Raw genomic sequence first — 27,812 nt, 5'->3', positions numbered from 1 at the left:
TAGCAACAACAAATCTTACACACAGTGAACACTCAATATGAAAATTGTACCGCCAAAATAGTTTCCTCAATAACGATATATGCTGAGCAAAAATTCACTTTACTCTGGTAATATGGCAACAAATAATTTCAGTAAAAATTCCTTACTCCGTGTTCCTCTGACAGGAATCCCACTCGTGTGATGTATATTGAAGAAGCAACGTAAAGTTCTTCTGAAATTGGGAAATGCTCACAATTTATACAGCATTCAAAAAAGGATTCACACCTAAAATGCCAATGTTTGTTTTCGCATGAGTACACGGAGCAATTACTAGAAAATCTGATAGGGGCGAAGTCCTCAACGGGTACACACCTTTATCGTTTGGTCCTTGAGAGGTGTCGTACCCAGCTGGTAGAAATTCTCCGGTTTTAAACCTCTGGTAGCCTGACCAGCTCACGTTACCCTCGTTAACTGAAAACAGATCCTGGGAGATTCCAAAGAATGTGATTGGCTTGTTTACATAATGTTAAAGGTCTTTAACGAAGAGTTTACTGCGGTGTAAATTGCAACTCCAAAACAAAGTAGTAATGGCGCATCGTATTCTTTATTTCTAGAAAGAGTAACTTTCATATCTAAGATATTTCTATATGTTATGAATGAAATTACCTTAAAGTTTGCTCCATCCGCACCACCGTCTGTGTCAAACAATGTCCAACAAAAAAATGAAAATTTAACGGATGGTTTTGCAATGTTTTATTTTCATATGCTTTTATCATTGATTTCTGTTATACCTGATATACATTCTCTAGATTTATTGCATACTCTATTTAGATGACAATGCAAATAATGCGAAGAATCGTGCAGTCTGGAGAAATATCACGGAGGGAGCAAGGGGCCAGTCACTGGCCTAGGCACTTAGGCAGGTAGGCAGGCAAATAATGTCCTCAAAATTCACCGATTACTTTTCTAACGAAGCACCAGGCCTAGGGCACAGGGGGAGACACCGACTTCTAACCAGTTTTGACCCGTTGCTCATGTCACATTTCCGTCTTGAAGAAGACATATCCTGACAAGGCCTGTGTCTCCAGTCATCATAAAGAAGACCTGAAGACTGGTCGAAAAGTTGGTGAGTTTTATTTCTTTTGTTAGGATCAGGTTTAAGCCTTCTCCATAATAATATGTAGTTAATGGTTGATTCTACAATTTATATATGCATCATTTCATGATGTATCTTACCATAACAACGGCTCGTGTCGTAACAAAGCACCGTCTCTTGTACCTGTCCAGGACAGCTCCCATACAACTCAGGTAAACACGTCATACACACACGACTCCTTGTCTTGGTCCCAAACCCGCACTGTGAATCACAGCCACTCCAACGGCCCCACTGGGTCCATGTCCCATTCACTGGATAAAAGAAGCAGGAAAACTGCATGATTCGCATGTGTTGATGCGGGATATTTTAGGGCACGGCCGGACCCCGGGTAGAATTTAAGTCGGGATTAAAATAAACCCGGGACCCGGTAACAAATAGACGCCGTGGCCTACCCGTGGGAAAGCGTAGTAGACCACATGCTTTGCGGGTATGGATGTAAGTCGAGTCGACTTACCTACGCAAGTTGGAGCGTCCCCAGTCCATGTGCCATCCGCCTGGCAGGTTACGGTGGAACTGCCGGACATGACGTAACCTACGTCACAGCTGAACCGTACTTCGTCCAAATACATGTACAGGCTTACTGAAGTGACGTTACCATTCGTAGGAGCTGCTAGTGAAGGGCACTGGGCAGCTGAAACATGAGGTAAGAGAATGGAGTTGGGTGTATACAAGGGTCAATACAAATCTCTCACATCAAGTAATAATATGAAGTGAAAACGTGTCATTTTGTTGCGTGCGTAGCTGTAGGCAAGGGAATGGAGTTGAGTGTACACATGGATAAATCCAAATCCTTCACATCAAGTAATCTTAAGTGAAAATGTGTCATTGTTGCATTTGTAGCACTTAAAGTAAACATAACGTATATCTTTTTAGGGGAAAGGGGGCTTTGCTTCAAGTAAATAAATGAACAGTAATTAATAGATGTGCCTGAAGAAACTCTATCTAGCCACTGGGTGGCTTGGTATCAGGGCAGGTGAATCTTGGAGTCAGCCTGATGTAAGGCACAAAGTATTTACTCCATTTGGAACAACTTATTCCTAACGAAGATATTGTGAAGTTTTCATCATTGAAAAATACACAAGGGTTTCAGCTTAATTTTCCCCCCAACATATTTTTCAGGGAGCGACCGCCCTGATACCACCCCCCATCTTGGACAAACGTTAATATAATCAAACAAACCGAAAACAATACCTCCTTTATCTATCGGAGGTGATAATCATGAAGTAGATGTTCAAGGCATACCTTGACAGATGAATCCAATTTCGCGGCTGCATTCTATATCAATCCATACTGACCCGTATTGAGTCCCTGGGTAGGAAGCGCAGTTTTCTATAACGCCACCATCCGGTTCACTTGGGCCCCAGTTTGAATAGACTGATGACGTCAGGGTCCTCCCATCCTCAAGCATCCATTGGTTTTCGCTGATGACGTCAGTGAATCCAAGCCAGCGCCTGTCGTTCCTCAAACCCGAGAGGAAAGTATTGGTCGCACTGTCTTTCGGCATGGCTAACAGTCCACCGTCTACCGCGCATCTCTCTCTTGCCTCATTGTACGTCATCAACGAATGGTAGTCCTTATAGCCAACTCCGTCAAAACTAACGTAGTCTGCTATTGGGCATCCAGTAGTAAGATCAAGAATTTTAGACACAATGAACTCTGTGCCACATATATGGAACATGTATTCCGCTCTAATCAGAAAATGACTGCAGTCTTATATAAATCATTTTCACGTAACGTATTTACTGTGTTCACTGCCATATTACTGCCATCAATGTGGGACTCTTAACATTACAATTGACTGGCAGTAGAATTCATTAGTCTATTACCTGACAGTAACTACGAGTCGGGACTAGTGGAAGCTGGTCCCTGTGAATGTAAAATGTGTGACCAAGACAACTACCGATTAAAGGAAGTTCTGAGTTGACAGTTGTCAAGTGGCCAACATAGAAAGGGTAGCCAACCCACCTTCTATCAGCAAGGCTTCGTCTATCAGTGTCATAAGGATGAGCACGGTTCCAACTGAAATGAATCGGGCGATCCCCATTCTTGTTCTCAATATGGTAAGGTTCGGAGCAGAGTAATCGCATAGAGGCACGTCCATTTGTCCTCTACCCGTTATTTTCCCGGACGACACACGTCTACGTTCACTTCAGTTTGTGCAGTAATATTATTTTGTGTGTCATCAGACAGGGTGGGGTCATAACCATGACATGATTAAAGACGTAGTGACGCACTATGTACGTAAACACTTGGTACTGGAGACTGCGTTAACTTGTATACATATGCTGACTGGATAAATGCTCGTAAAATATCAATAAGAGTATGATAAGGATGTCATTGCGACATTTATTCATATGTATTCCAACTCGATCCAATGTATTCCCCAATACATGCATACAGTGCATACAATACAACACTCCTCTGTTACCTTGAGTTAACAATTAACTTGTCATTTCCAAATAAATCAACTGATGAACTCCAGAGTCTAAATGGCCGATGGTCGTTTCATCCTTGCAGAATCCATTGTTAAGATGACATTTCCTTTGTTGTGGGGAAAATTTAGTCTCCCTATTATGCTCTAAGAGTCTGTCGCAAGTCATAGTCATAGGTCACGCTATTACGCACCCCTCACAATGGAATATTACAAGGCATATCACACATGTTACAATGCAGAAAAGGAAACTTTGTAAGGCATTGGAATAGATCTTTAAAAAGTACCAAGTATGTACAACGTACATTTGCTCACATACCTATAGGTTAAAGGTTTTGACACATCATACAGTACCCTTTTCGGTGTAATTGTTTTTTGATTGGCGTTCCTTTGAATTCTGTAATCGATTCCAGGAATATCATTTTCTATATAAGGTGTTTCTACTCACGTCACTATGGCGTAATCATTGTCGGCCATGCTGGTAGCTACTCCTATGTATGTGTATATGTATATGTCTGTCCCTACTTGTAGACTCTCAATATCAGCAACGTATGCGTCTGTTTTATGTACTTTGTCAGTTTTGCTAATGAATAAGTATGTATATGTAAATCGAAGTGACATGATGATATATTTTCAAACCACAAACTACATCTTGATGTAATGGGGTTAAACATGACGTCAGCCTCGCTAGCCTGTTATGTTGTCTTGCTCTACTCTTCCCCTCCTCCTCCACGTGAGTCAGCCTCGCTAGCCTCTAGTCCCTCCCTACTCCTCCCCCTCCACGCAAGTCAGCCCCGCTAGCCTGTAGTCCCGCTCTACTCCTCCCCCTCCTAGCCCACGTAAGTCAGCCCCGCTAGTCTGTAGTCCCGCTCTACTCCTCCCCCTCCTCGTCCACGTGAGTCAGCCCCTGGTAGGCCCACTCCTCACGGCGGGACCGCTTCAGCACGATGGCCGCGCCCAGCACGACAAGGGCGAGCGCCATCAGACCTCCTCCGGCAGCCAGCAGGGACCAGGCTGCACTGCGGCGATCCCGCGGGTTGCTTTCAGCTTAAAAAGATAAAGAGAACTTTAACGACCCCAATTTCGCCAAGCAGTATCATAAGTATATGTGTAAATTCCCTTATTTGCATAATATAAGACTTAAAATGCTCACTTCGTCAGCTTTCGGGAACGACAAGAACAATCTGAGAGACAACAAAACACACAAAACATAATAAATCAGTCATGAGAATTTCTGTATTCAGACACTAGCGGTCCTCCCAACACAGTACAGGCAAACCAGAGATTGCGTAACGCGAGCTTAACAACCTTTGAACTATAGAACCACATATTGCCTTTGAACTTGAAAGTTGAAACACTTATTAACTGCTACACTATATAAACATATCGCCCCTACAGCTTGTGGCCACTCGTGCACACAATTTTGATCTGCTCCGTTAGCAATGGTAAGTTCTTATCATCTGGACCTTTTGCTTTTCCCGTATCAGATAGCTGTAGAGCAAGACGTCCTTGCAGTAGGACCTGAAATGACGTAATGAACTTACCTAACCATATTTAAACCGGGGGTACGTCATTATAAATGGAGTTACTGTAACGTGACCTCTCCTCTCAGTAAACAGCAGTGCCTTTGGTCCATTTACAATAGCGACAAATGCACATGCCCTGCTCATAAAGTATGTCCAGTCGTGTCTTGGGCTGTTGAAGGGGTCAGTGTCGGTTATTTGACCACTGTCACTAATAAGTCAAAAGTGTCATACAAACAGGCATCGGATCTTCTCGGGTCAGAGTCCGAATCTCTGAACCTTTTGCAAACTATTGAAACAGAAGGGACTCGAGCTCGTTTATTCATTTCAGTACTCACCTATCAATCATATAAATAAGAACCCCATTTGTATCATTGTATCATTCATTGATGATAGACATTAATAACATCATTGTGGTATATTATGGAAACTTCATATTTGTAACATATGTAACTAAGATCGAATTCTAGCGTCATTAGATATGTAATTGATACAATGTACTATGTGTAATAGGTATGGGATCGTTGGCTTTAAATTTTAGTTCTGAAGCTGTCTTTCTTCTGTTTTAGGACGAAGACCTGCTCTCCCGGATGACGGTGAGAGAGGCGACTCACGACGACTACCAGGCCGTTATGAACATGGCGTCTCCGGACACCTTTCGGGACGGGTTTGACTACCTGCTGGCCAAGTTTCACGGTTTTGTGGACGATCCCGATACGGTGTTTCTCCTGGTGGAGCTCGATGGGGAAGTGGTAAAATGTGCACAAGTCATATTTGTGTGTGTGTGGGGGGGGGGGGGGTACCGGGTGCGAAAGATGTAAAAAGTTTTTCGGAAAGTTGAAATGAATGTTAACAGGAAAAAGAAAAAGAAAAGGCTGTATGAACTACCAACGTAGAAAATTATCACGTGAAATTAGATTGAGATGTCTTACTCATACCTTATTTCAATGCCTGCCAACAAACTGACGAGTATGGTGTTATGAATCATTAGGCATAGGCTTTGATACCGAAGGGAACATTCTATCCAACTTTTTTTTATTTTCCCCCATTAATAGGTCTTCCTCGATGTGCAGTTTTTGCGGGATGAAGGAGAAAGCTGTGTTGCTAAAACAATACGTATGTCCCCAAAAATGCTAGGCAGGAGATTTGCAAAAACATTCAGGGCAGCCATGCGAGTTCGTCATTTTGCAAAGTTTATTGAAATGTCGGGGCAACAACCAAAAAAACTACATGTACTGAGAGACACGGAGCGACACGACCTCAAGCGGCTAGACAGCGACCTGCCCCTTAGGACCAAATCTGTGATTGTAAGTATTGTATGGCCTAGCTTTTTACCACAATCCTACACAGTTATACCCCAGTCAGTGACTACTGTGCTTCTGGGGCTCCAATGTGCCCCGGTTGATTTTGATGCGGACTTAAAACCAGCTCCAATCCTAGGGGGAAAAAATACGGTTTCAACCGTAATAGAATCTTGATAACTTTGATAGGATCGATCCCTGGTCCCGTCGGAAAGCAATAAAAAACAAACATAATATCCGGCGGGGGAACCCCGAGGACCAGGCGGGGCGTCGGTTTTAAACCTTTCCGAGTAGCATGACTGTAGAATCCGTGGTGGCCACGATTTCACAGCCAAGCAGGGGTTTGTTTGTTTGTTTGTTTCTTATTTCGTTGACCGTCTGGTTTTTATTTCGGTGACCGTCCCAAGAAACCGATAAGATAGAAACCTGAATAGCCCAATCTGAAATCACATTCCATTTAGAGAATTGACTTCCGCAATTTCTACTTTGTCTCTCTAGAATATCATGTACTTTTGCTGGGACGCAACCCCCATGAAGGACGGGCTGACTGACAACCAGACGTCCCTCCCGGCCCTCGTACCCTACCAGCCTTCCGACATACAATGCCTGCTGCCGCCGGCCTTCTCGGCTGCCATACTGTCTGAGGGTACCGTGCTTGTAGACTGGGATCCGTACAAACTTTCTGAACCCAACATGAAGAAGCTAGTAGAAGCGGGATGCTACATCCTTGTCGACTCAACCGAACCGGCCGCCAATAGTCTTAGTTTCGGCGGGAGTTACATGACTCCCCGGGGCAGGGTGTATCACATAGACACTGTGAGGACGAGGCTTTATGTAAGGCTCACATCATAACCCACATGAAGAACGCCTTAAGCCGGTATACAGGCATGATAACCTTCTGTGTTGTGTTGATTGACAAGATGTTAAAGGACGTAGTGATGACTTTTTGCGTCCAGTATCTGCATTTCAAACACCTTCCCCATGACCATGAATACATTCATTACGACATTGACACTGATGATTTAGAGATGGCAGAACCTGCTCCTAAGGCAAAATACTGAGGACATTACCGTTTACAAACGTAGTGCACAAATTGCAAGAGGTTTAAATTTGGTTGGATTATACTAAGAGTAAACTTAGGCCGGCGACTGTAGAATTTGTCGAGTTGCATGTATCCTTAGATACGCCCACTGAAACACTATGAATACACATACATGTGTATATGATATAAAGATGCGTGGAAACGGGCGATCCTACCCGCGGTCTGACTGGTACCTCGGGTGATACGAAATACACCGTGTCGTATTCTATACTTACCACTATGGTATTATACTGCTTTCTCTTATATTGATTATATGTACATTAGGTCTTTATTTACTTCGAAACCCAAACAACTTCCTCTCTGCCCAAGAGCTATCTAACACTAAACAACATCACGAGCATACAAAATCCCAAAATAGTTTGATATCCCTCTACATCGTCTCGAGCTATAATGTTCACAGACACAGAAACGGCACAGAAAAGATGTCGGTAAAGGTAAATACCAGATACAAACTTGCTACTGTGCAGATACAATCTAAGAGGGATAACGAAACGTACAGAACGTAATAAAAGTAGTCACGAGAATACGTTCTGTATGTTCCGTGATCCAGTTTTACATTTCGTTTCCAAAAACATCCCAGCCGGGACCGGCTTGGAAATATGACCTATGCATAAATCGCGCTCGTAGCGGCCCTTCCAGCTCAGTGCAAGGCTATTAAGGGAACCGGAAACAACCTTTGAACTTGCAACACACCTCAGCTATATAAACATACCGCCCCTACAACTTGAGGTCACTCGTCGTGCACGATTTTGATGTGTTCCGTCAGCAATGGTAAGTTCTCAACATCTGGAACTTTTGCTTTTCACGCACTAGCTGGCTGTTTTAACAAATCCTTGCAGTAGGCCGTGAAAGGACGTAATGAACCTAACTATCCAAACACGCCACTTTTCAACCAGGGGTACGTCATTTCCAAATCAGCTGGCGCTGAGGTCACCTCTCCTCTCAGTAAACAACAGCGTCTTCGACCCACGTACTAGTACAATAGTGACAAATGCCCTTCTCATAAAGTATAGCATTGACTAGTTGGGCTGTTGAAATCTTTATGGGTCTGTTAAGGTTATTTGAACCACTGTCGTTAAGTCAAAAATTTCCGTGTAAACGGGCAAGGACACCCCAGGTCAAATTCCGAACCCTTGGCCTTGCAAAACTATTGAAACAGAAGGGGATCGTTTCTTTATATCATTACTCACTATAAGTCATGTGAATAACAATCCCATTTGTATCATTGATAATAGACACATTTGCGGTAAATTATGAGAACTTCCTATTTGTAATATATGTAACTAAGATCGAATTCTAGCGTCATTAGATATGGATTTGATACAATGTAATATATGTAATAAGTATGGGGTCGTAGAAGCATGTGGTAAGTAAAGAAGTCTAGATCTAGTTCTGAAGCTGTCTTGCTTCTGTTTTAGGACGAAGACCTGTTATCCCGGATGACTGTGAGAGAGGCGACTCACGAAGACTACCAGGCCGTTATGACCATGGCGTCTCTGGACACCTTTCGGGACGGTTTTGACTACCTGCCGGCCAAGTTTCACGGTTTTGTGGACGATCCCGATACCGTGTTTCTCCTGGTGGAGCTCGATGGGGAAGTGGTAAAATATGCATAAGTAACATTTGTGGGGGGGGTGATAAGACAGACCTGATTATTTAACACATTTATTAAGCCATGAATAGTAATTTAAGATAGAAAGCGTGGGAAATTGTGGGGAAAGTTGTGTTTTTGAACGGTTGTTTCCATAATTGTCTATATACTAGTGACAGAGGGATCCTATGACATTTTTTTCTCTATTAGACACAAATTTGGACTGTGTTTTGATAGGCTAGTGTAATAACGTTATAGAGGGGCGCTATCATTATTTTCTCTGACTAGTGAAGTAATGGGATAGACGGGTGCTATCACATTTTCTCACTAATAGATACAATCCTCATAAAAACGTTTTTACGAAAATTGAAACGAACGTTGACAAGAAGAAGTGGAAGCAAAGGCTGCTTGAGCTAACAACCTAGAAAATTATGACGTAAAAATGACAGATTGAAATGTCTTGGTAAAATCTTATTGCAAAGTCTGCCAACAAACTGAAGAATATGGTGTTATGAATCAGTAAACATACCGAATACGGAACGGAACATTCCATCCAATTATTTTTATGTTCCCCTTTAATAGGTCTTCCTCGATGTGCAGGTTTTGCGGGATGGCGGAGAAAGCTTTGCTCCTAGAACCATGCGCATGGCCAAAACATTGCAAGGCAGGGGATTTTCAAAAACATTCACATCAGCCACGAGAATTCGTTCTGTTGCAAAATTTATTGAAATATCAGGGAGACCACCCAAAACACTACATGTACTGAGAGACACAGAGCGACACGACCTCAAACGTCTAGACAACGACCTGCCCTTCAAGACCAAATCTGTAATTGTAAGTGAATTGTATGGCCTATAAAGCTGTTTAGCAGAATTCTACTCTGCTATACCCCACTCAGTGACTACTGTGCTTCTGAGGCTAGAGTGGGCCCCAGTAGATTTTTGATTTGAACTTAAAATCAGCTCCAACCCCAGCGACAAAAATGCCCGATTTTAACCATAATCTAATCTCGAAAACATTGATAGAATCGATCGCTGGTCCCTTCCGAAAGTAAAGAAAAAGACCGCAGTATCCTGCGGGGCGACCCGTAGTATCCGAAGGGGCATCGGTTTGAAACTTTCCGAGTAGCATATCCGGAGTGATCACGATTTCAGAGCCCGTCCCGATATATAGACAGTGTTTGTTTGATTGCTTATTTGTTTTTTATTTCGATGAATGGCCTATTCTTAAATCACATTCCATCTGGAATATCGACATCAGCAATTTTCACTTTGTCTTTTTAGAATATCATGTATTTTTGCTGGGACGCAACACCCATTAAGGACCAGCTGTCTGACGCCCAGATGTCTCTCCCGGCCCTCGTACCCTACCAGCCCAATGAGATCCATCGCCTGCTGCCGCCTGCCTTCTCGGCTGCCGTACTTTCTGAGAGCACTGTATTTGTTGACTGGGACCCGTACAAACTTTCTGAACCCAACATGAAGAAATTAGTAGAAGCGGGCTGCTACATCCTTGTCGACTCGAATGTACCGGCCGCCAAGAGTCTTAGTTTCGGCGGGAGTTACATGACTCCCCGGGGCAGGGTGTATCACATAGATATACACTGTAAGGACGAGGCTTTATGTAAGGCTCACATCACAAACCACGTGAAGAACGCATGTAGTCTGTTTACAGGCATGATAACCTTCTGTGTTATGGTGACTGAAAAGGAGTTAAAGGATGTAGTGGTGACTTTTTGCGTCCAGTATCTGCATTTCAAACACCTTCCCCATGACCATGCTTATACTCATGACGAGCTTGATTTTGAAAATTTCTGGATGGCAAAACCTGTTTCTAAGGCCAAATACTGAGGACATAATCCAAAATTCTAGGTAATTACTACAATTGTAGGCAAAACACAGGAATAAAGTAATTTCGGGATGTCTTTGAATGTAGCTTTATATTTTCTGAACAGCACAATACTTAAAAACTTTCTAAAAAGGTCAAGTGTGGCTATGACTGTACAAGTACACTAGTGTTCTCCATGTCAGTAGTTAACCGTTCTGTGGATCACAAGCAACAGCCTTAAGGCCTGAGGTGCGCCTTTGAGACAAGATGCTGTACTCTCGAATGTACCACGAAACATATTTGAAATTCTCATTGATAAACTCTGACCTCTGACGAACTCCAGCCGGTCAAGTATCGTTTCTGGTGTAATTAGCAGGGATTAAAAATGTACAATCCTGAACCGACAACAACAACAACAGCAACAACAAGAGAGTTCCGCGACAACCACTACATGTTGAAAAACATTTACGACTGATGTATTATGAATCCTTCTTGTAGCTTATGCAAATGTGTCCTCCTTTATAGAAATTAGATCAGTTGATCAACCCGAAATAACAGAATATGTTAAAAGTGAGAAAGTTTTACATTTACAACAAAAGTTTAAAGCTAGTATTTTTGCTAGCATTTCCATGTAAATTATGAAAATCAGATCTTGATTTCCCTTATTTGCATTTATCGTTCAACTAACTTCACTTAACTTTTAAAGGCCGGAATTACGAAATACCCATTATTTACCACTATGGAACTATTCTGCTTTCTCCTATATTGATTATGCACATAAGGTCTTCTTTAACTTTATTTATACGCGTTGATGCTCCTCTTCTGTCTTACTCAGAACATATGTTACACGTTTGAATGCAACATGTCTTAGCATGGGCCTTAGCGTCGTTATAAAATTTTGATATTTCAAGCATTATTTATGATGTCAAGTATCACTTAACCTGTCTATCTTCATATTTAAAAAACAACGATCCGTCAAACCTTTTTGAACTCGGTTCCTTTTAGTTTTAATACAAAAAAGCAGCTATAGGACAAAACTCAAACAGCTTCCTCTTTGCCCGAAGAGCTATTTAATACTAAACAACATCACAAGCATACAAAATACCAAAATACAAATGTAGAATGATATCCCTCTACATCGTCTCGAGCTATAATGTTCACAGACACAGAAACGGCACAGAAAACATAAACTTGTCGGTTAAGGTAAATACGAAATAGAAACTTGCTGCCCAATGTGCATGTATGCAATCTATTAAAGAGAGATAACGAAACGCACAGAACGTAATAAAAGTAGTCACGAGAATTTCTGTATGATCAGTGATCGACATTTTCATATTTCGTTTCCAAAAACATCCCAGCCGGGACCGGTTTGGAAATATGACCTATGTATGAATCGCGCTCCTAGCAGCCCTTCCAACTCAGTGTAAGACCATTAAGGGAACCGGAAACAACCTTTGAACTTGAAACACGTATTGACGCCACCACTATATAAACGTGCCGCCCCTGCAGCTTGAGGTCACTCGTTGTGCACGATTTTGATCTGTTCCGTGAGCAATGGTAAGTTCTCAACATCTGGACCTTTTGCTTTTCATGCACTAGCTGGCTGTTTTAACAAATCCTTCCAGTAGGCCGTGAAAGGACGTAATGAACCTAACTATCCAAACACGCCACCTTTCAACCAGCTGCAGGGTACGTCATTTCCTAATCAGCTTGCGCCAAGGTCACCTCTCCTCTCAGTAAATAACAGTGTCTTCAACCACGTACTAGTACAATAGTGACAAATGCCCTTCTCATAAAGTATAGCATTGACTAATTGGGCTGTTGAAATCTTTATGGGCCTGTGTCAGTTATTTGAACCACTGTCGTTAATTCAAAAATTGCCGTACAAACAGGCAAGGACACCCCAGGTCAAATTCCGAATCCTTGAACCCTTGGCAAACTATTGAAACAGAAGGGGATCGTTCCTTTATATCATTACTCACTATAAGTCATGTGAATAACAATCCCATTTGTATCATTGATGATAGACATTAATAACACATTTGCGGTAAATTCTGAGAACTTCCCATTTTTTAATATATGTAACTAAGATCGAATTCTAACGTCATGAGATATGGAGTTGATACATTGTGATATATGTAATAAGTACGGGGTCGCGGAACTCTAGATCAGTAGTTCTGAAGCTATCCTGCTTCTGTTTTAGGACGAAGACCTGTTATCCCGGATGACTGTGAGAGAGGCGACTCACGACGACTACCAGGCCGTTATGACCATGGCGTCTCCTGACACCTTTCGGGACGGGTTTGACTACCTGCCGGCCAAGTTTCACGGTTTTGTGGACGATCCCGATACGGTGTTTCTCCTGGTGGAGCTCGATGGGGAAGTGGTAAAATGTGCATAAGTAACATTGGGGGGGAGGGGGTGGCAAAGATAAAAACTTTTTTCAGAAAGTTGACACGAATGTTGACAGGACGAACTGCAAGCAAAGACTGAAATAACAACCTACAAAATTATAACGTGAACTTAGATTGAAATGTCTTACTAATACCTTATTGCGAAGCCTGTCAACAAACTGGCGAGCACTGTTAGTATAAGTTACAAATTTGAGTGCAGTGCCACATTTTCATTGTCCAAGACCAAATAGAAAAAAAACCTGGACAGTATGGTGTTGTGAATCATTACACATAGGTTTTGATACCGAACGGAACATTCTATATAACTATTCTTATATTGCAATCCATACTACAGTATGGATTTGCAATACATGTATATTGTTTTTTGCTCGGTCTCCCCCTCTTCTTCTTCTCCTGCCAAACTTTCAAATGCATTCAACTTTTTTTCATTTTGGGGCCAAATGACCTGAACTTTGACCAGAAATTTGGCATGAAGGTAAAGATAGCAAATACCCCGGGGCTCTTTATCCACTTTTTTGATAGAGGCCTTAGAAATTATAATATTTAGGGTTTTTGGTCATTTTTAGACCAAATATATATATTTTGGGCCCCTGTGCCCTGGTATTACAACCTAATAACCTGAAAATTCGGTACATAGGTAGCCTCTACCTGGCTTCGTGGTTTGGTGGTCTAATTGTAGAAATTGGTCAAATAGAGTAAATACAGTACGCTAGGGGAGTCAGCCGGCCGAGTAGGGACATTCTCCAAACCACACTGTACCACGAAGCCTGGTAGAGGCTAGTACATAGGTGCATTGGACATATGAGCACAGACCTCTATCAACACTTTCTTCATAGGTCACTTTAAAAATGAGTTATTTTGGGGGTTTTGGCCATTTCTGACTAAAAATGTGTATAATTGGCTCCTACAACCTTGTATGGAAACCTAATCACCTGAATTTCGGCATGAAGGTGTGACTGGCAAGTGCCCACAGTACTTCATTTTCACTTTGGGCATTCATTACTTTAAACTGTTGAATTTTGGGATTTTTGTCTTTTATAGACTAAAAATGTTAAGTTTTGGCTCCTGTGCCTATGTATGAAAACCAAATGGTCGTAGATTTGGTATGAAGGTGCGTACGGTATGTGGGCACAGGGTTCAATTCACACCTATTGAAAATTCTTAAATTTGGGATTTTTTTGCCATTTTTGATCAAAAATGTATATTTTTGCTTCCTGTGTCATGAAAAAGCCAACTGATCTGGAATTTGGTATTGGGGTAGCTTTAGCACTATTAATGGAAAATGGGCCACATAGACCAGTCCATTTTGCATAGATAGGGGTGTTCTGGAAGAGTCCATTCTTGTATGGGGGGGTAAAATAAAGTTTGGAGCGGGATGATGTTTTAGGACAGGTCAACTCCTGCAAAAGGTTGATATGGAACAGTACATTTTGACATACGTATGAAGATGGATTGCAATATGCTGTATTTGCTCCCAAGCAAATGTCGGCCTTTCTAGTTATTTTTCCCTTTAATAGGTCTTCCTCGATGTGCACTTTTTGCGGGATGGCGGAGAAAGCTGGGTTGCTAAAACCATGCGCATGGCGAAGAAAATGCAAGGCAGGAGATTTTCAAGAACGTTTATAGCTGCCATGAGAGTTCGTCACTTGGCAAAGTTTCTAGAAATGTCGGGGCGACATCCCAAAGTAGTGCATGTACTGAGAGACACAGAGCGACAAGACCTCAAACGTCTGGACAACGCGTACGACCTGCCCTTCAAGACCAAATCTGTAATTGTAAGTGATTTGTATGGCCTATAAAGCTGTTTAGCAGAATTCCACTCTGTTATATCCCACTCAGTGACTACTGTGCTTCTGGGACTAGAGTGGCGCGATGCGCCCTACAGGACCAAATATGTTATTGTAAGTATTGTATGGCATGTTTAGCATAATCAGTGTATAGCACAATCCCGTGACTACTGTAATACCCCAGTCAGTGTATAGCACAATCCCACAATGTAATATCCCAGTCAGTGTATTGCACAACCTTACACTGTTATACCACCCGGTCAGTGCTTAACACAATACCACACTGAAAAGATAGAAACATGACTGGCCTAATCTGAAATCACATTCATCTCGAGTATTACGTCAGCAATTTCTACTTTGTCTCTTTAGAATGTCATGTACTTTTGCTGGGACGCAACCCCCAGGAAGGACCGGCTGACAGACGCCCAGATGTGCCTCCCGGCCCTCGTACCCTACCGACCTGCAGACATCCACCGCCTGCTTCCGCCGGCCTTCTCGGCTACCGTGCTTTCTGGAGGCTTGTTGCTTGTTGACTGGGACCCGTACAAACTTTCTGAACCCAACATGAAGAAGTTAGTAGAAGCGGGCTGCTACATCCTTGTCGACTCGAATGTACCGGCCGCCAAGAGTCTTAGTTTCGGCGGGAGTTACATGACTCCCCGGGGCAGGGTGTATCACATAGACATACACTGTAAGGACGAGGCTTTATGTAAGGCTCACATCATAACCCACGTGAAGAACGCCTGTAGTCAGTATACAGGCATGATAACCTTCTGTGTTGTGGTGACTGAAAAGAAGTTAAAGGATGTAGTTATGACTTTTTGCGTTCAGTATTTGCATTTCAAACACCTTCCACATGACCATACATACCATCATTATAAGCTTAAGACTGATGATGTAGATATGGGACAACCTATTCCTAAGGCCAAATACTGAAGACCCAAACGTAGTTCACAAAATGCAAGAGGTTTAAATTTGGTTGGATTATATAAAAAGTAAACTTTCTCAAGTTACATGTATCCTTAGCTACGCCTAAAACACTCTGAATACCAAATACAAGTGTACATGGCATAAAAATGCATAGAAACGTTTGAACCATGGGAAAATTCCAGGTACTAATTTTGTACAATATTATAGGCAAAACATTGGGGAAAAGTAAGTTCGGGATCTCTTTTATTGTAGTTTTATATTTTAGAATAGTACAGTGCCATAAAACTTTGTAAAAAGGTCAAGTGTAACAACGACTTAACAAGTATACTAATGTTCTATCAGTAGTTTACCGATCACCGGAAACAGCCTAATGAATTAGGTAATTAATTAGTACCACTAAATTATTCACAAGGTGCACCTTCAGACAAGATGCTGTACTCTCGAATGTACTTCGCTATATATTTTTGAGATGAGTAATCTACTAAGTAAACTCCTTGATAATGAGTCAAATGGCGAATGGACATATCGTTCTCGTGAGTTAATTGATACCAGTATGTGTTTTTGTTATCGTAACTCGGAGTCTACCAGAATGCATAGTTGATTTTTGTGATAAATCAGCACAATTCAGTGGACATGCGACTACCATTGTATACTGCTAGTTGATTCTCAATAAAATGGAAAAAAATATATACTCTGAACTTGGACCAACTCTATGTGCAATCCTGAACCGACAATAACGGTAACAACAACAGAGTTCCACGACTACCACCAAATAATGTTTAACACATTTACTACTGACGTATTATGAATCTTTCTCGTAGCTTATGCAAATGATGCCCCCTTTAGGTAAATCGGATCAGTTGATCAACACAAATAACAGCATTTGTTCAAAGTATGACATTTATACATATTCTAGCATTTTCTTGTGAATTATGCAAATGAGTCCTGATTTCTTTGCATCTACCTATCTTCATATTAAATGTTATTACGATCCCTGAAACCTTTTGAGCTTTCTTTCAAAACAAACTTCCAAAAGCAGCTTTAAGACGAAACTTAAACAACCTCCTCACTGCCCCGAGAGCTAGCTAAAAACAAAATCACGAGCACACAAAATAATATGATTTCCCTTGTTGGCTATCTGTCGGTGTGTAGGTCTATTACGTATACTTGCTTAAGGGTAAAAACGCCAATGGTATTTGAAAAGCAGACTTAATAAAATGCAAATGAATGTGTACCTGCTTCGCTATCGTCTACAATGATTGGCCCCATGCGGATCACGTGACGACCGATCATGTCGATTTTCTCGCCTGCGGTCCTTTTGCGTCTCGAAACACAACCCTGAAAATACAATGTGGAGAGTATGTTTGTCACGTCATATCGAAACAACAACATATGAACTTTATCCAGAATGACCACACAAAACGTATCTGTGATGATAAACGTTTGGGCATGTTCCTCAAGGTAGGAATCTGCACAGTATACAGTACTAACTATAAAACAAACCTTTGCACAGCGAGACCCAGGATCAGCGGCGTTACAGACCATCACCTCACAGTGCACGTACACCGTCTTCACCTCCTGGATGAAGCGGAACGCCTCAAAACCAAAGCGTTCCTTACCGGGGTCGTCGATACTGAAGATATCCAGGGTTGGGTCAGAAGCACAACTGGAGAAAACAAGTTAAATCCTAGGTTAAATCTTTCTCAAGTTGCCTTTCAGACCAAAGAATAAGACATGAGTATTTACTATGCTGTACGTCTCAATTGGAAATGAATTTCATTTCGTCATGGAGTGTCCTATGTATGAAATGTTGCACAATAAGTCATTCGCATTCCTATGTCTAAACTCTACAGATTTTACGATACTCGGTACCAGAAGTAGATTTGACAATATCTTTAGATCCGACAGCCCTTCTAATGCTAAGATAGGTAAATACATAAAAGATTGATTTGTGATTAGAAAAATTGTGAAACTCATGTTTAGCCCCACCTCCGATTGTATGGAGTTTTTATTATTATCCTATGTTGTTGAATTAGTAGAGATTTTTAGTTAGAGTTTAAAGTCGCTGTACTTTCTGTCGTGTCATGCCTACCCGTCGTTGATGAGTTGATACTGCAGGGTGTCGTTAGGTTCAGGTGACATGGTTGCCTTACAGTTCAGCGCCAGCACAGATACTTTCTTGCCGTGACCCTGAGCCTCTAGCTGCATGTAGACGCGCTGACGCAGTTTGATGTGGATGGGGAACTGGTTGGCCCGGTACTGACTCTGGTACTGACTTGTGGGGAACATGGAGAGCCGGACCTCAAGCTGCCCGAACCCCTCTTCAGTAATGTTCAGTCCGTGGCCTCCAGGGATGGGTAAGAAGGTGGAGTCCACCCATTGCTGACGCTCGTACTTGCATCTGGTAAATGAGAAAATGAATAATTTTCTGTCTTCATATACGAGTGTGTTACCATCACTATACTAATTTCCACATTACTATATTGATATCTACATGGTAATGATACGCGGTTCATGATGTTTTATTTCAAACACATCTTAGTAGCCAGAGGGCAGTTATAATACCATATGTAAAATAGTCTGGACGAGTAGACTTTTTTATTATACTGTTTACCACAACACTGAGTGAATCAAATTACAGACTCAATATATGTATAGCTTTGCACCATTCTATTCAACATGAATTTCACAAGTAAACCACAATTATGGAGACTCGGGATTCTTTATTACATGGAGGAATAAGAATGCAAATGCAAGAACAGCTGTGCAAAAGCAAACAAATACAAGGCTATAGCTGTAAAGCTTGCCCTGTAAATCAGAATTATCTAATACTTTGAAGTAATCCTGATATCTCCGTCCCGGGCGATGACACTGTTTGTCGTAGGAGTACCGATGATGTTGATGTTGTTCCTGAAGATGACGTACTTGGGGTCAAAAGTCACCTGATGGCATGTTGAAAAAAAGATGACAAAAATGTGCGTAGACAATAAATAAATGATGAAAAGAAGAAAAGAGGTTGCAGTTAGAAATGGATAGAGAGCCATCTCATGGGCTTTGAATACGGAGAATTCAAAGTGGGAGCAAAGAACTCGAACTAGAAAGTCAACAGACGTGCACGTAGCCCTAACATCGTGTAGGAAATAAAACTCCTGACTAGGGCACATTCTACGTATGATTAAAAACAGATATACATGTGTTGCCCTCGAATGGAATCCTCAAGAGATACGTAATGCAGGAAAGCATTTAGAGACGTGCAGAAGGACATGCGAAGGAGAGATGAAAAAAAATACAAAAGACTTGGCACGAGATTAGATGAATGGCCCAAGATGGGAATGGCTGGAGACATTTCGTCTTATGCTTCAGCGGGGGAGAGCAGGATTAACAGAAAGTTACAAATAGCCCAGAAAAAGACTGCGAGTACAAGTACCATTTTTTCCCAATCTATGCCATATCTTTTGTAGGCTGCTTACAATCACACGTGCGATGAGGTTATCGGTTGAAAGAACAACACGTACTGAAAGACAGAAAAAAGGAGCCAAATGACACATCTACTTGGGGACTACCCTAACTAGACGTACCTGAGTCCCACATTCGTGCAGACCTGTACGGAAAAGGTAGTGAGTACCGTTAGTTGTGGCACCACAGTTCTGATCAGGCTCCCAGTGAAGGTCGTTCAGGGTGATGTCGGTCAGTTCATCCACAGGAATGGACAGTTCCATGTAGTCATTGGTGCATTTAACAGAAGCTGCAGTGGGAAATTGACATATACTGTTCAGTTTAGTTTATGAGGGTTAACCAGTTAGCAGCTGTAAGATTTATCTGGGGGTTACTGTACTAGTTTGAAATGGGGATACTTTCAATGGTGTTTTGACACCCCCACTATGGAAAGGAATGCCCTGTCAAAATACAGAGTAATACTCGTAGTCCTGAACGAAATGAAATGTATTCTTTTTACTCAAGGAATAAAGAACATTCCGACCAGGGAAATGCACTTGCAATACATTTTGACACCCCCCCCCCCCCCCCCAAAAAAAAAGAAGTAACATACCCGATATATCCTTTGACGGCTCAGGTGCTTTCATTCGTTGGTCTGTATGAAGCAAGAAAGTATATACAATCATTTAAGATGTATTCACATACGCAACAACAGCTCTGCAGTTAATGCCACGTTGCAGGTGCCTTCCGGCTTATCTATGCCGTACTTACCACAAGTAATTCCCTTGATACATACTCCAAGTGTTGTTGTTTGCACTTTGCTCCACGAGGACAGCAGGGTGTTCTGCTGGACGCCATCCCTACAGCTGTTCTTGATCACGTTGTTCTTTGCGAACGCCGGTCCAGGAGTGTCACCGGTGTTCCCGTGCCAGCACCCGAAGTTTCCTCCGCCTGCGAGCAGTTGATCGGCATTCTCGTACCCGGGAATGCCCTGGATGAGGTCCCGACAAGGGATTCTGTAGTACGCGGTGTCGCGCCCGTCGATGTAGCACATGGTCCACCCGTCTGGAACCTGGTAGTTGCTGAACTGATCAACCACTTCCGTCGCCTGCCGCAGTATGTTACCACAGCAGTTACCTACCAAACGACAAAGCGTTTCGTTCAGGGAATATCATTAGTTCGGCCACGCCTTTTCTTCAGTCGCAACACATGTTGAACGAGCATATGACGGGTGTGGTGTAATGTATATTCGATTTGCATTTTATTATTTCTTAACCCTTACTGATAACAGTAAACATTTTTTAAGGACACCAGGCCGAGCGGATTGGAAGTAAAACTATCATTATATCTTTCTATTAAAAAGAATACTGAAAAGGAAAATATCCCCCACCCCTTGAACAAATAACAATACTCATGTATTACGTTGTATACCTCTATCATGAATAGGAATTTTGTGGCCTTCAATGCATATGTATTTAACTTAAAATTGATGGTTACTTACTTGGCGCTTCATCGTGTCCGACGGTTGTATCATGTGGTGGTGTTGTTGCTACATCGGTTGCAACATCTATGACAGAACAACAAATAAACAACAAATAATAGATAAGTGCAATTAATGCTTACCATTTTGCTATATGCTACAGGATACTTTTGTAAATGATGAAAAGAAAATGAGGAAAATAAGACCTTGGTCGGTATACAACAATAGAATAGTACACGAGTCGTGTAAAACACAGAATGAACTTTTACTTTATCATGGATGATCCTCAATTGGGAAAAGTATCATTAGTTGATTGAGGCTCGTAAAAGCTTTGTAGCATTAAAAAGGAAACAGGTCGTAAGGAATTGAAAATGGACACTTTCAGGGGTTTTGTGGTTTCAAAGACGGACGGTGTAGTTGGAAATGGTGAACCTGGCCCCGAGCAACTCCACAGAAGCTACTTTAAATCTTGATAAATAAAACGATTCCTACCCATCTCGGAGTATAACTCCAGCCACTTGACTTGCAAGCCCACGGACATCCAGAAACGGTCGCTGTAAATTAGCACTACTGCAAACATAGCAAAGAGTATCAATCATAACTTTCCAAAATACCTTTGGCACAGAAGGCATAACGGTCTTCTTTCCCAGCGCCAACCTCGCACCAACTTCCCGACTCCACACCACAAGCGTCATCCTCAGATTCCCAGTTGTCCATGAACTGGTACACACCGTCAAACTGAGCACAGTCGTTTGGTTTATTCCCACACAGGACTTGGGATACGTCATTCATAGGCAACCCACAGTCCTTCAAGCCTGTGGCGACACACGAGGACGAGGAATACCGACACTCGCTGTCCCCGGGACACGGTGCCACGTACCCCGCTGCCTCACAGGTAGCCTTCACGTTGGACGATGTCATTTCTCCGGTTACGGGTACTTTGTAGTAGTGCCATCCCTTGTAAAGGGCCAGATATGACACCTTTCGTTCTATAAAGGAAATAAGATATTAATAAAAACAATTTGGATGTTAACCACATGACACTTGAGAGTTATCTTCTTCCGTTGCCAGCTGCCAAAGCAAGATACTGTAACAGTTCCGTGACGTTGGTACAAGGCTAGCATTGTCCTTCAGTTCAAATTTTACTCTTAGGTTTTGCCATCTGTATCTATAGAGCCGGTATAACCGCACATCGGCGTGGCACACCAGCTTCATAGGCATGCGGCGCGGCAGGAGTTGTTGATATTAACTGAACGAGTTGCCATGTTTCCTGGCGACAACATATGCTGAGTTGACGCGTCTTCTCATCCTATTCAAGAGGCCATGGTTTACAAACACAGAATAGCAGGTAGCCTTGTCCTTTATAATTATTGCATATTGACGTATTGAATTTGTTCATTGGCCATACATCGATATTATTAATATCTTAATATATAAAAAGAAAACAAATTCATTGTCACTGCAAACATAGCAGAATATTCCTATGTAGCATAGAGTAATTCTTTTAGAACTGGATTTCGGTCACTTACTCGACTCATGGGCGATAGTTGACGCAGGGGCTGCTGTGGTTGTATCATGAGTGGCAACACCAATCGTTGTAACATTCCGGTCTGTGTACATAGCAACAAACAGCAAAGAAACGTATTTGTGATGTAAAAGAACATTGACACGCACGGGGGGAGGTGCTTTGTGTGGAGTAGAAAGAAAATAGAAGAGTTTGACCAGTACACAGTACATACTACGCGATTAAAAATAGACAGCATAACTCTTGACTTCTAGATCTGTTCGTTAATGGGTGATTTTCTATTGAGAGGAGAAGGAGTGTCATTGGCCAATTAGGTGTCAGTTTACATTTTATAGGGTCCGGAGGCTTCTTAGTGAACGTCAGCCACTGACCCTGGAACACTCCCCCAGAAACCATGGTAGAAAACAAAACCTGTCCTGTCCAACTCAGAGCACTACCCACCAACAAGGGAAACCAATGGGAAATCACTGCAACAAACATTTACGTAGAGCAGTTGTCCTAACTAAACACATTTCAAAAATACCTTCTGCACAGAAGGCGTATCGGTCTTGTCGCTCAGAGCCTTCAATGCACCATCTTCCTGACTCTGCGCCACAAGCGTCATCATCGGATTTCCAGTTGTTCATGAACTGGTACACACCGTCAAGCTGAGCACAAGTATGCGGTGTCGATTCTGATTCACACAGGACCTTTGATATATCATTCATCGGCCTTATACAGTCCTCCAGACCTGTGACAACGCACGAGGACGAGGAATACCGACACTCGCTGTCCCCGGGACACGGCGTCACGTACCCCGCTGCCTCACAGGTAGCTTTCACGTTGGCCGATGTCATTGCACCGGTGACGGGTACTTTGTAGTAGTGCCATCCATTATAAAGAGCCAAAAATGACACCGCTAGTTCTATAAAGGAAAGATATCAATGAAAATAATTTGGATGTTCACCACATGACACTTGAGTGTTATCTTCTTCCGTTGCCAGCTGCCAAAGCAAGCTACTGTAACACTTCCGTGACGACGGTGCAAAGATTGTCCTTCAGTTAAAATTTTACTCTTAGGTTTTGCCATCTGTGCGTATATAACCGGTAGAACCGCACATCAGCGTGACACACCAGCTTTGCAGGCACTCGGCGCGACAGCAGCTGCTTATATTACATAGAACAGGTTGCCATGTTTCCTGGCGACAGCATACGCGTCTTGTCATCTTATTCAAGAGGCCATGGTTTACGAAGCTTAAGAGAGAATCGCAGCAAGCCATCGTCAATCATGTGTTACATAGAGTACTTCTTTTAGAAATAGATTTTCTGTTGCCAGCAATGCGAGTTTAGCTTAAATTGAAGGTTACTTACTCGACTCTGCTTTACCATGTGCGCCAGTTGTATCAGGTGCTCTTGTGGTTGCATTATGAGGTGCAGTGCCAATGGTTGTGACATTCCGGTCTGTGTACAGAGCAACAAACAGCAAAGAATTTGTAATCAATGTAAACAATTTCGACACGCACTTGGGGAGAGCTTTGTGAGGAGTAAAAAAGAAAATGGCAGGCTAATTGAACAGTACACAGCACAAATGACACGTGTTGAAAATAGACAGCATGACTCTTGACTTCAGTTTGTTCATAGATTATTTTCTATTGGGCCACACTGACTTAATTTTATGGATGCCACCCACGCACGCATTGATTTTCGCCTGCTCTAGTCTCCAAAGAATGTGGCCACGTGTCGCCCAATAGTATCCCAGATCAATCAGAATTTCATGCTTTCCAGTGGATTTGGGGGCCAGTTTACATTTTTAGAGGATCCGAAGACTTCTTTTGATGTAGTTGAAAATAGTGAATGTCAGCCACTGACGATGGAACACTCCCTAACAAACAATTGTGGAAACAAAACCTGTCCTGTCCAACTCAGAGCACTACCAAGGGAAATGAGAAATCACTGTAGCAAACATATACATAGAGCAGTTGTCATAAACACATGTCAAAATACCTGTGGCACAGAAGGCATAACGGTCTTCTGTCCCAGTGCCAACCTTGCACCAACCTCCCGACTCCACACCACAAGCGTCATCCTCAGATTCCCAGTTGTCCGTGAACTGGTACACACCGTCAAACTGAGCACAGTCGTCTGGTGTAGTACCACACAGGACTTGGGATACGTCATTCATCGGCAACCCACAGTCCTTCAAGCCTGTGGCGACACACGAGGACGAGGAATACCGACACTCGCTGTCTCCTGGACACGGCGCCACGTACCCCGCTGCCTCACAGGTAGCCTTCACGTTGGACGATGTCATCTCTCCGGTTACAGGTACTTTGTAGTAGCGCCAACCCTTATAAAGAGCCAGAAAGGACGACTCTCGTTCTGAAAAGAAAATGACTTTCTAAATTAAATGAACATTTTAACGTCGTGTCAATTGATAGGTTAACTAGCTGCCACAGATTGACCATTTGTTCAATAAAAAAAACTTTAAGTAGTCTATGTTTTGTCTTGTTTCCTGACAACAACGTATGCTGAATTGATGGGTTGGCACTATCTTAACAAAGAAAGCTATTCTAGAATTTTCTTATCAGTCATGCAAATTTACCTGGATTACATAATTAACGTTTGATTATGTTTAGTTTCAATTACTACAGAGACCTGCAATTACTGTTAACTTACTTGGCTCTTTTCTTGGTGTGACGGTTGTGGTTACATCGATGTGTGCAGCAATTGTAACATTCCTGTCTACAACGGAAAAACAAACAACAAAGAAAAGGCATTTGAAACCAATGTGCGCCCTTGCGTCTTGTACCATAAGCGTATTATTTATCTATATGTACCGAATGTGTGGGTCAATTAACAAATTGACCTTGTGGTTTGAAAGGTGGTGGCATGGTGAAACTGGCAATAGCGAACATCATCAACTGACCTTAGATTCTCACCACACAAAAAATACTAATGGAGAATCTGTCCTACCCACCTAAGAGCATTACCCTGCTGCCACCCACCAGGAAACGATGGACATCATGTAACGGTCACAGTAACTATCCCTCCACCAAACATTTACAATGTAAAAACATACATGTAAAAAGATCTAAAAACCACAAGAAAACACCTCTTGCGCAGAAGGCGTATCTGTCTTGTCGCCCAGAGCCACTGGTGCACCAACTTCCTGACTCCACACCACAAGCGCCGTCGTCTGACCTCCAGTTGATCATGAACTGGTACACACCGTCCAGCTGGTCACAGGTATCTGGGCGAGAGCTATTACCACACAGGACCCGGGCTACGTCATCCATCGGTCCACTACAGTTATCTAAGCCTGTGTCGACGCACGAGGACGAGGAATGAGGACAGTCGCTGTCCCCGGGACACGGTGTCACGTACCCCGCTGCCTCACAGGTGTCCTTCACGTTGGTCGATGTCATTTCTCCCGTGACGGGTACTTTGTAGTAATGCCATCCTGCAAACTGGGAAAGATATGACGCCTCCCGTTCTATAAATGAGAGGAAATATCAATAAAAACAAGACTTCGGATACCTCGTATACCATGATTAGGTATTCAAATGATTTCCATATTTACATAATCTATTATGAGATCTATAAATGTTCCTCCTACCATGAATCACATGTCACGTGTCATATAAAAGAGAAATTATAATTATGGATTTTTCTCGTTAATCATACACAGATTAAGTCCTATTTTGCTGCAGTATCAAGGTCACACACAAGGGGGCCCAAACTTAAATTGAGCTTCATCTTCCAAAGACCTACCCACATATAAAATATCATTGTAATATAGTTATAATCCGCAAACACACACACATGCATGCCAAAAACTTTTCATATTCCATGGAGGTCACAATACCCCCGGATTTTAGGTAAAAATCATCTTCCTCAACTGTTCCGTAACGTTTGTGCAAGGATTAAAACAGATGCATAGGTTAGGTGACTTGTCGTCAAGTCTAATATAACAAGCTGCTGGTGTGTAATTACGCCAAAGGGTGGTGATACCGGTTATATAATATATATTTAGATACAGATACAGATGACGAACAGATTACATCATCATCAGTGTCAGCTGCAGCTGCAATGAAAACTACAATGACGGAACCTGCTCAAATCTTAAACATTTCTCTACTTGGTCAGTTTTTTCCAACCAATACTTTCTCCTGAAACTCTCTGTTTCTCCCAACCGTTCCTCCTGGGTCTGTCTTTACGGTCTGTCCTTGTTGGGTGAATGGAATTTGAATCAGCCATGTGCTGAAAGGTTTACGGGGTCCACACAAACATCTAAGAGGAAGAGAGGAAACTTTTGCCCCCGCTGTCGCACTGAGCTATGCTGTGCCACTGACGTCATGTCATAGAGAACTCATAGAGTTCGTCATGCCAGATAGGAACGGTTGGTTCCATTTTAGGCCGGGACGCCCCGTTTTACGTCCCTTCTGAAAGACACTGGCATATCCCTTACAACATGCCCGAGCTGAGCCATCCCTGGGAACGAAGTCTTAAGTCAGATCCACATATCCATGGAATTGGATCCAGATGGCCAAGCTGATGTCTCCCATATGACTCGCTTAGGTCGGTGCACTAAAGGACCCTAAAGGTATCAATGTTGCTCTGTCCTTGCCACCTAATGTCATTGACCGCGCACCCTTGCTGAAATGTACGGAGGCGTACCAGACGTGGTACCATGCATGAGGCTTCCCCTTTCGGTGATTTCGTGATGGCTTACAACAACAATCTTCAGTAGAGTCACAACAAAAGTACAGGGAGGTCTGGAGGTCTACTACGACTACACATATCTACAAAGGAGTTGAAATTGATTAATCTACATACACGAATGCCACTGGTTAAGTAGAAACTTTCAATTATACTCTTTCGTGAAGGCAGAGAAAGCTTCCTTGACCAGCCTTGAACCCAGTTACCCCTTGGCCTTGCAGCCCTACACACGGGGCATGGGAAGAATACTCATGTGAAATGCAGAGGTCAGTCCGTTGTTTCATAAACAACATGAGTCAGACATACATGAGATATGAAAAAAAAATTGATGAGAATCGTGCAAATCTGACGCACCCAACAGAAGTTTCCATTTACAAACAAATCAGCCCACATGCGAGCCTTCGCAATATTCCACAGTGACAGATTCAGTACTAGTAATACTGTACAATAAGGCCATTCTTACCACACACGGCACACAATGTGAGGCTCAAGATCACCAGAGACGTCGCCTGCAGCATAATAAATGCCATGTTTGTACCAAAATATGCGGAGCAAGAAAACAGACTGAGAGAGAACACGGTGGTCCCGCTAGCACTGTCGTTGAAACAGCACTGTCAGCGGTTACAGATCAAA

At 42.5% G+C, this 27,812-nt stretch overlaps 4 protein-coding genes across 7 annotated transcripts in view; 1 reads left to right on the top strand and 3 right to left on the bottom strand.

Annotated features, from left to right (window-relative positions):
• The window catches only part of LOC118422166 (glycine receptor subunit beta-like), a 3,943-nt gene extending 3,434 nt beyond the window's left edge, over positions 1-509 (bottom strand). Inside the window, exons 1-2 of the mRNA XM_035829683.1 lie at positions 352-509; positions 147-211 (exon numbers count right to left, since the gene is read on the bottom strand). The gene's annotated coding sequence lies outside the window, so the exon portion shown is untranslated. The remainder of the gene's footprint in view (positions 1-146; positions 212-351) is intronic.
• Positions 143-3,434, bottom strand: LOC118422165 (thrombospondin-2-like). Its single transcript, XM_035829681.1, has 5 exons — positions 2,378-3,434; positions 1,590-1,766; positions 1,216-1,386; positions 646-674; positions 143-211 (listed from the first exon to the last, which is right to left on the bottom strand). Exons 1-5 carry the CDS (start codon positions 2,811-2,813, stop codon positions 143-145), a joined length of 882 nt encoding a protein of 293 aa, XP_035685574.1. The 5' UTR covers positions 2,814-3,434.
• A 22-nt stretch (positions 3,435-3,456) lies between these two features.
• On the bottom strand, positions 3,457-27,773 carry LOC118422164. The gene is made up of 17 exons (XM_035829680.1): positions 27,643-27,773; positions 25,573-25,953; positions 25,137-25,202; positions 24,465-24,839; positions 23,832-23,921; positions 23,005-23,385; positions 22,486-22,566; positions 21,571-21,945; positions 20,978-21,043; positions 20,248-20,613; positions 20,090-20,131; positions 19,620-19,786; positions 18,874-18,983; positions 18,134-18,442; positions 17,545-17,707; positions 17,277-17,379; positions 3,457-4,613 (listed from the first exon to the last, which is right to left on the bottom strand). Exons 1-17 carry the CDS (start codon positions 27,707-27,709, stop codon positions 4,438-4,440), a joined length of 3,318 nt encoding a protein of 1,105 aa, XP_035685573.1. The 5' UTR covers positions 27,710-27,773; the 3' UTR covers positions 3,457-4,437.
• LOC118422736 (probable N-acetyltransferase 16) lies at positions 5,664-17,181 on the top strand. 4 transcript variants are annotated; one of them, XM_035830463.1, is made up of 9 exons: positions 5,664-5,841; positions 6,145-6,396; positions 6,889-8,263; positions 8,911-9,093; positions 9,666-9,917; positions 10,367-12,467; positions 13,114-13,296; positions 14,842-15,099; positions 15,481-17,179. In XM_035830463.1, exons 6-9 carry the CDS (start codon positions 12,465-12,467, stop codon positions 16,045-16,047), a joined length of 1,011 nt encoding a protein of 336 aa, XP_035686356.1. In that variant the 5' UTR covers positions 5,664-5,841; positions 6,145-6,396; positions 6,889-8,263; positions 8,911-9,093; positions 9,666-9,917; positions 10,367-12,464; the 3' UTR covers positions 16,048-17,179. The 4 variants fall into 4 exon arrangements, 3 of the variants coding, with proteins under 3 accessions (XP_035686356.1, XP_035686357.1, XP_035686358.1); XR_004831954.1 differs by lacking the exon at positions 14,842-15,099 and having other exon boundaries at positions 15,481-17,181; XM_035830464.1 differs by lacking the exons at positions 6,145-6,396; positions 6,889-8,263; positions 8,911-9,093.
• Positions 27,774-27,812: the final 39 nt, after the last annotated feature.

This window comes from Branchiostoma floridae, chromosome 9 (genome assembly GCF_000003815.2).
Source record: "Branchiostoma floridae strain S238N-H82 chromosome 9, Bfl_VNyyK, whole genome shotgun sequence".
Taxonomy (NCBI): Eukaryota; Metazoa; Chordata; class Leptocardii; order Amphioxiformes; family Branchiostomatidae; genus Branchiostoma; species Branchiostoma floridae.
This window is presented reverse-complemented; position numbering and strand designations above follow the sequence as displayed.

Bases quoted from the DNA above. Each gene is read 5' to 3' on its own strand.
- LOC118422164 (XM_035829680.1), bottom strand. From the start codon at position 27,709: ATGGCATTTATTATGCTGCAGGCGACGTCTCTGGTGATCTTGAGCCTC. The intron at 24,840-25,136 runs GTAAGTTAACAG...TTTTCTTTTCAG, and splicing joins CACACCAAGAAAAGAGCCAA to AACGAGAGTCGTCCTTTCTG. The intron at 17,380-17,544 runs GTTTGTTTTATA...TTGTATTTTCAG, and splicing joins CTGGGTCTCGCTGTGCAAAG to GGTTGTGTTTCGAGACGCAA.
- LOC118422165 (XM_035829681.1), bottom strand. From the start codon at position 2,813: ATGTTCCATATATGTGGCACAGAGTTCATTGTGTCTAAAATTCTTGAT. The intron at 1,387-1,589 runs GTAAGTCGACTC...TCTTTTATCCAG, and splicing joins GGACGCTCCAACTTGCGTAG to TGAATGGGACATGGACCCAG. The intron at 675-1,215 runs GTAAGATACATC...TGTTTGACACAG, and splicing joins CGACACGAGCCGTTGTTATG to ACGGTGGTGCGGATGGAGCA.
- LOC118422736 (XM_035830464.1), top strand. The intron at 13,297-14,841 runs GTAAAATGTGCA...TCCCTTTAATAG, and splicing joins TGGAGCTCGATGGGGAAGTG to GTCTTCCTCGATGTGCACTT. The intron at 15,100-15,480 runs GTAAGTGATTTG...TTGTCTCTTTAG, and splicing joins TCAAGACCAAATCTGTAATT to AATGTCATGTACTTTTGCTG.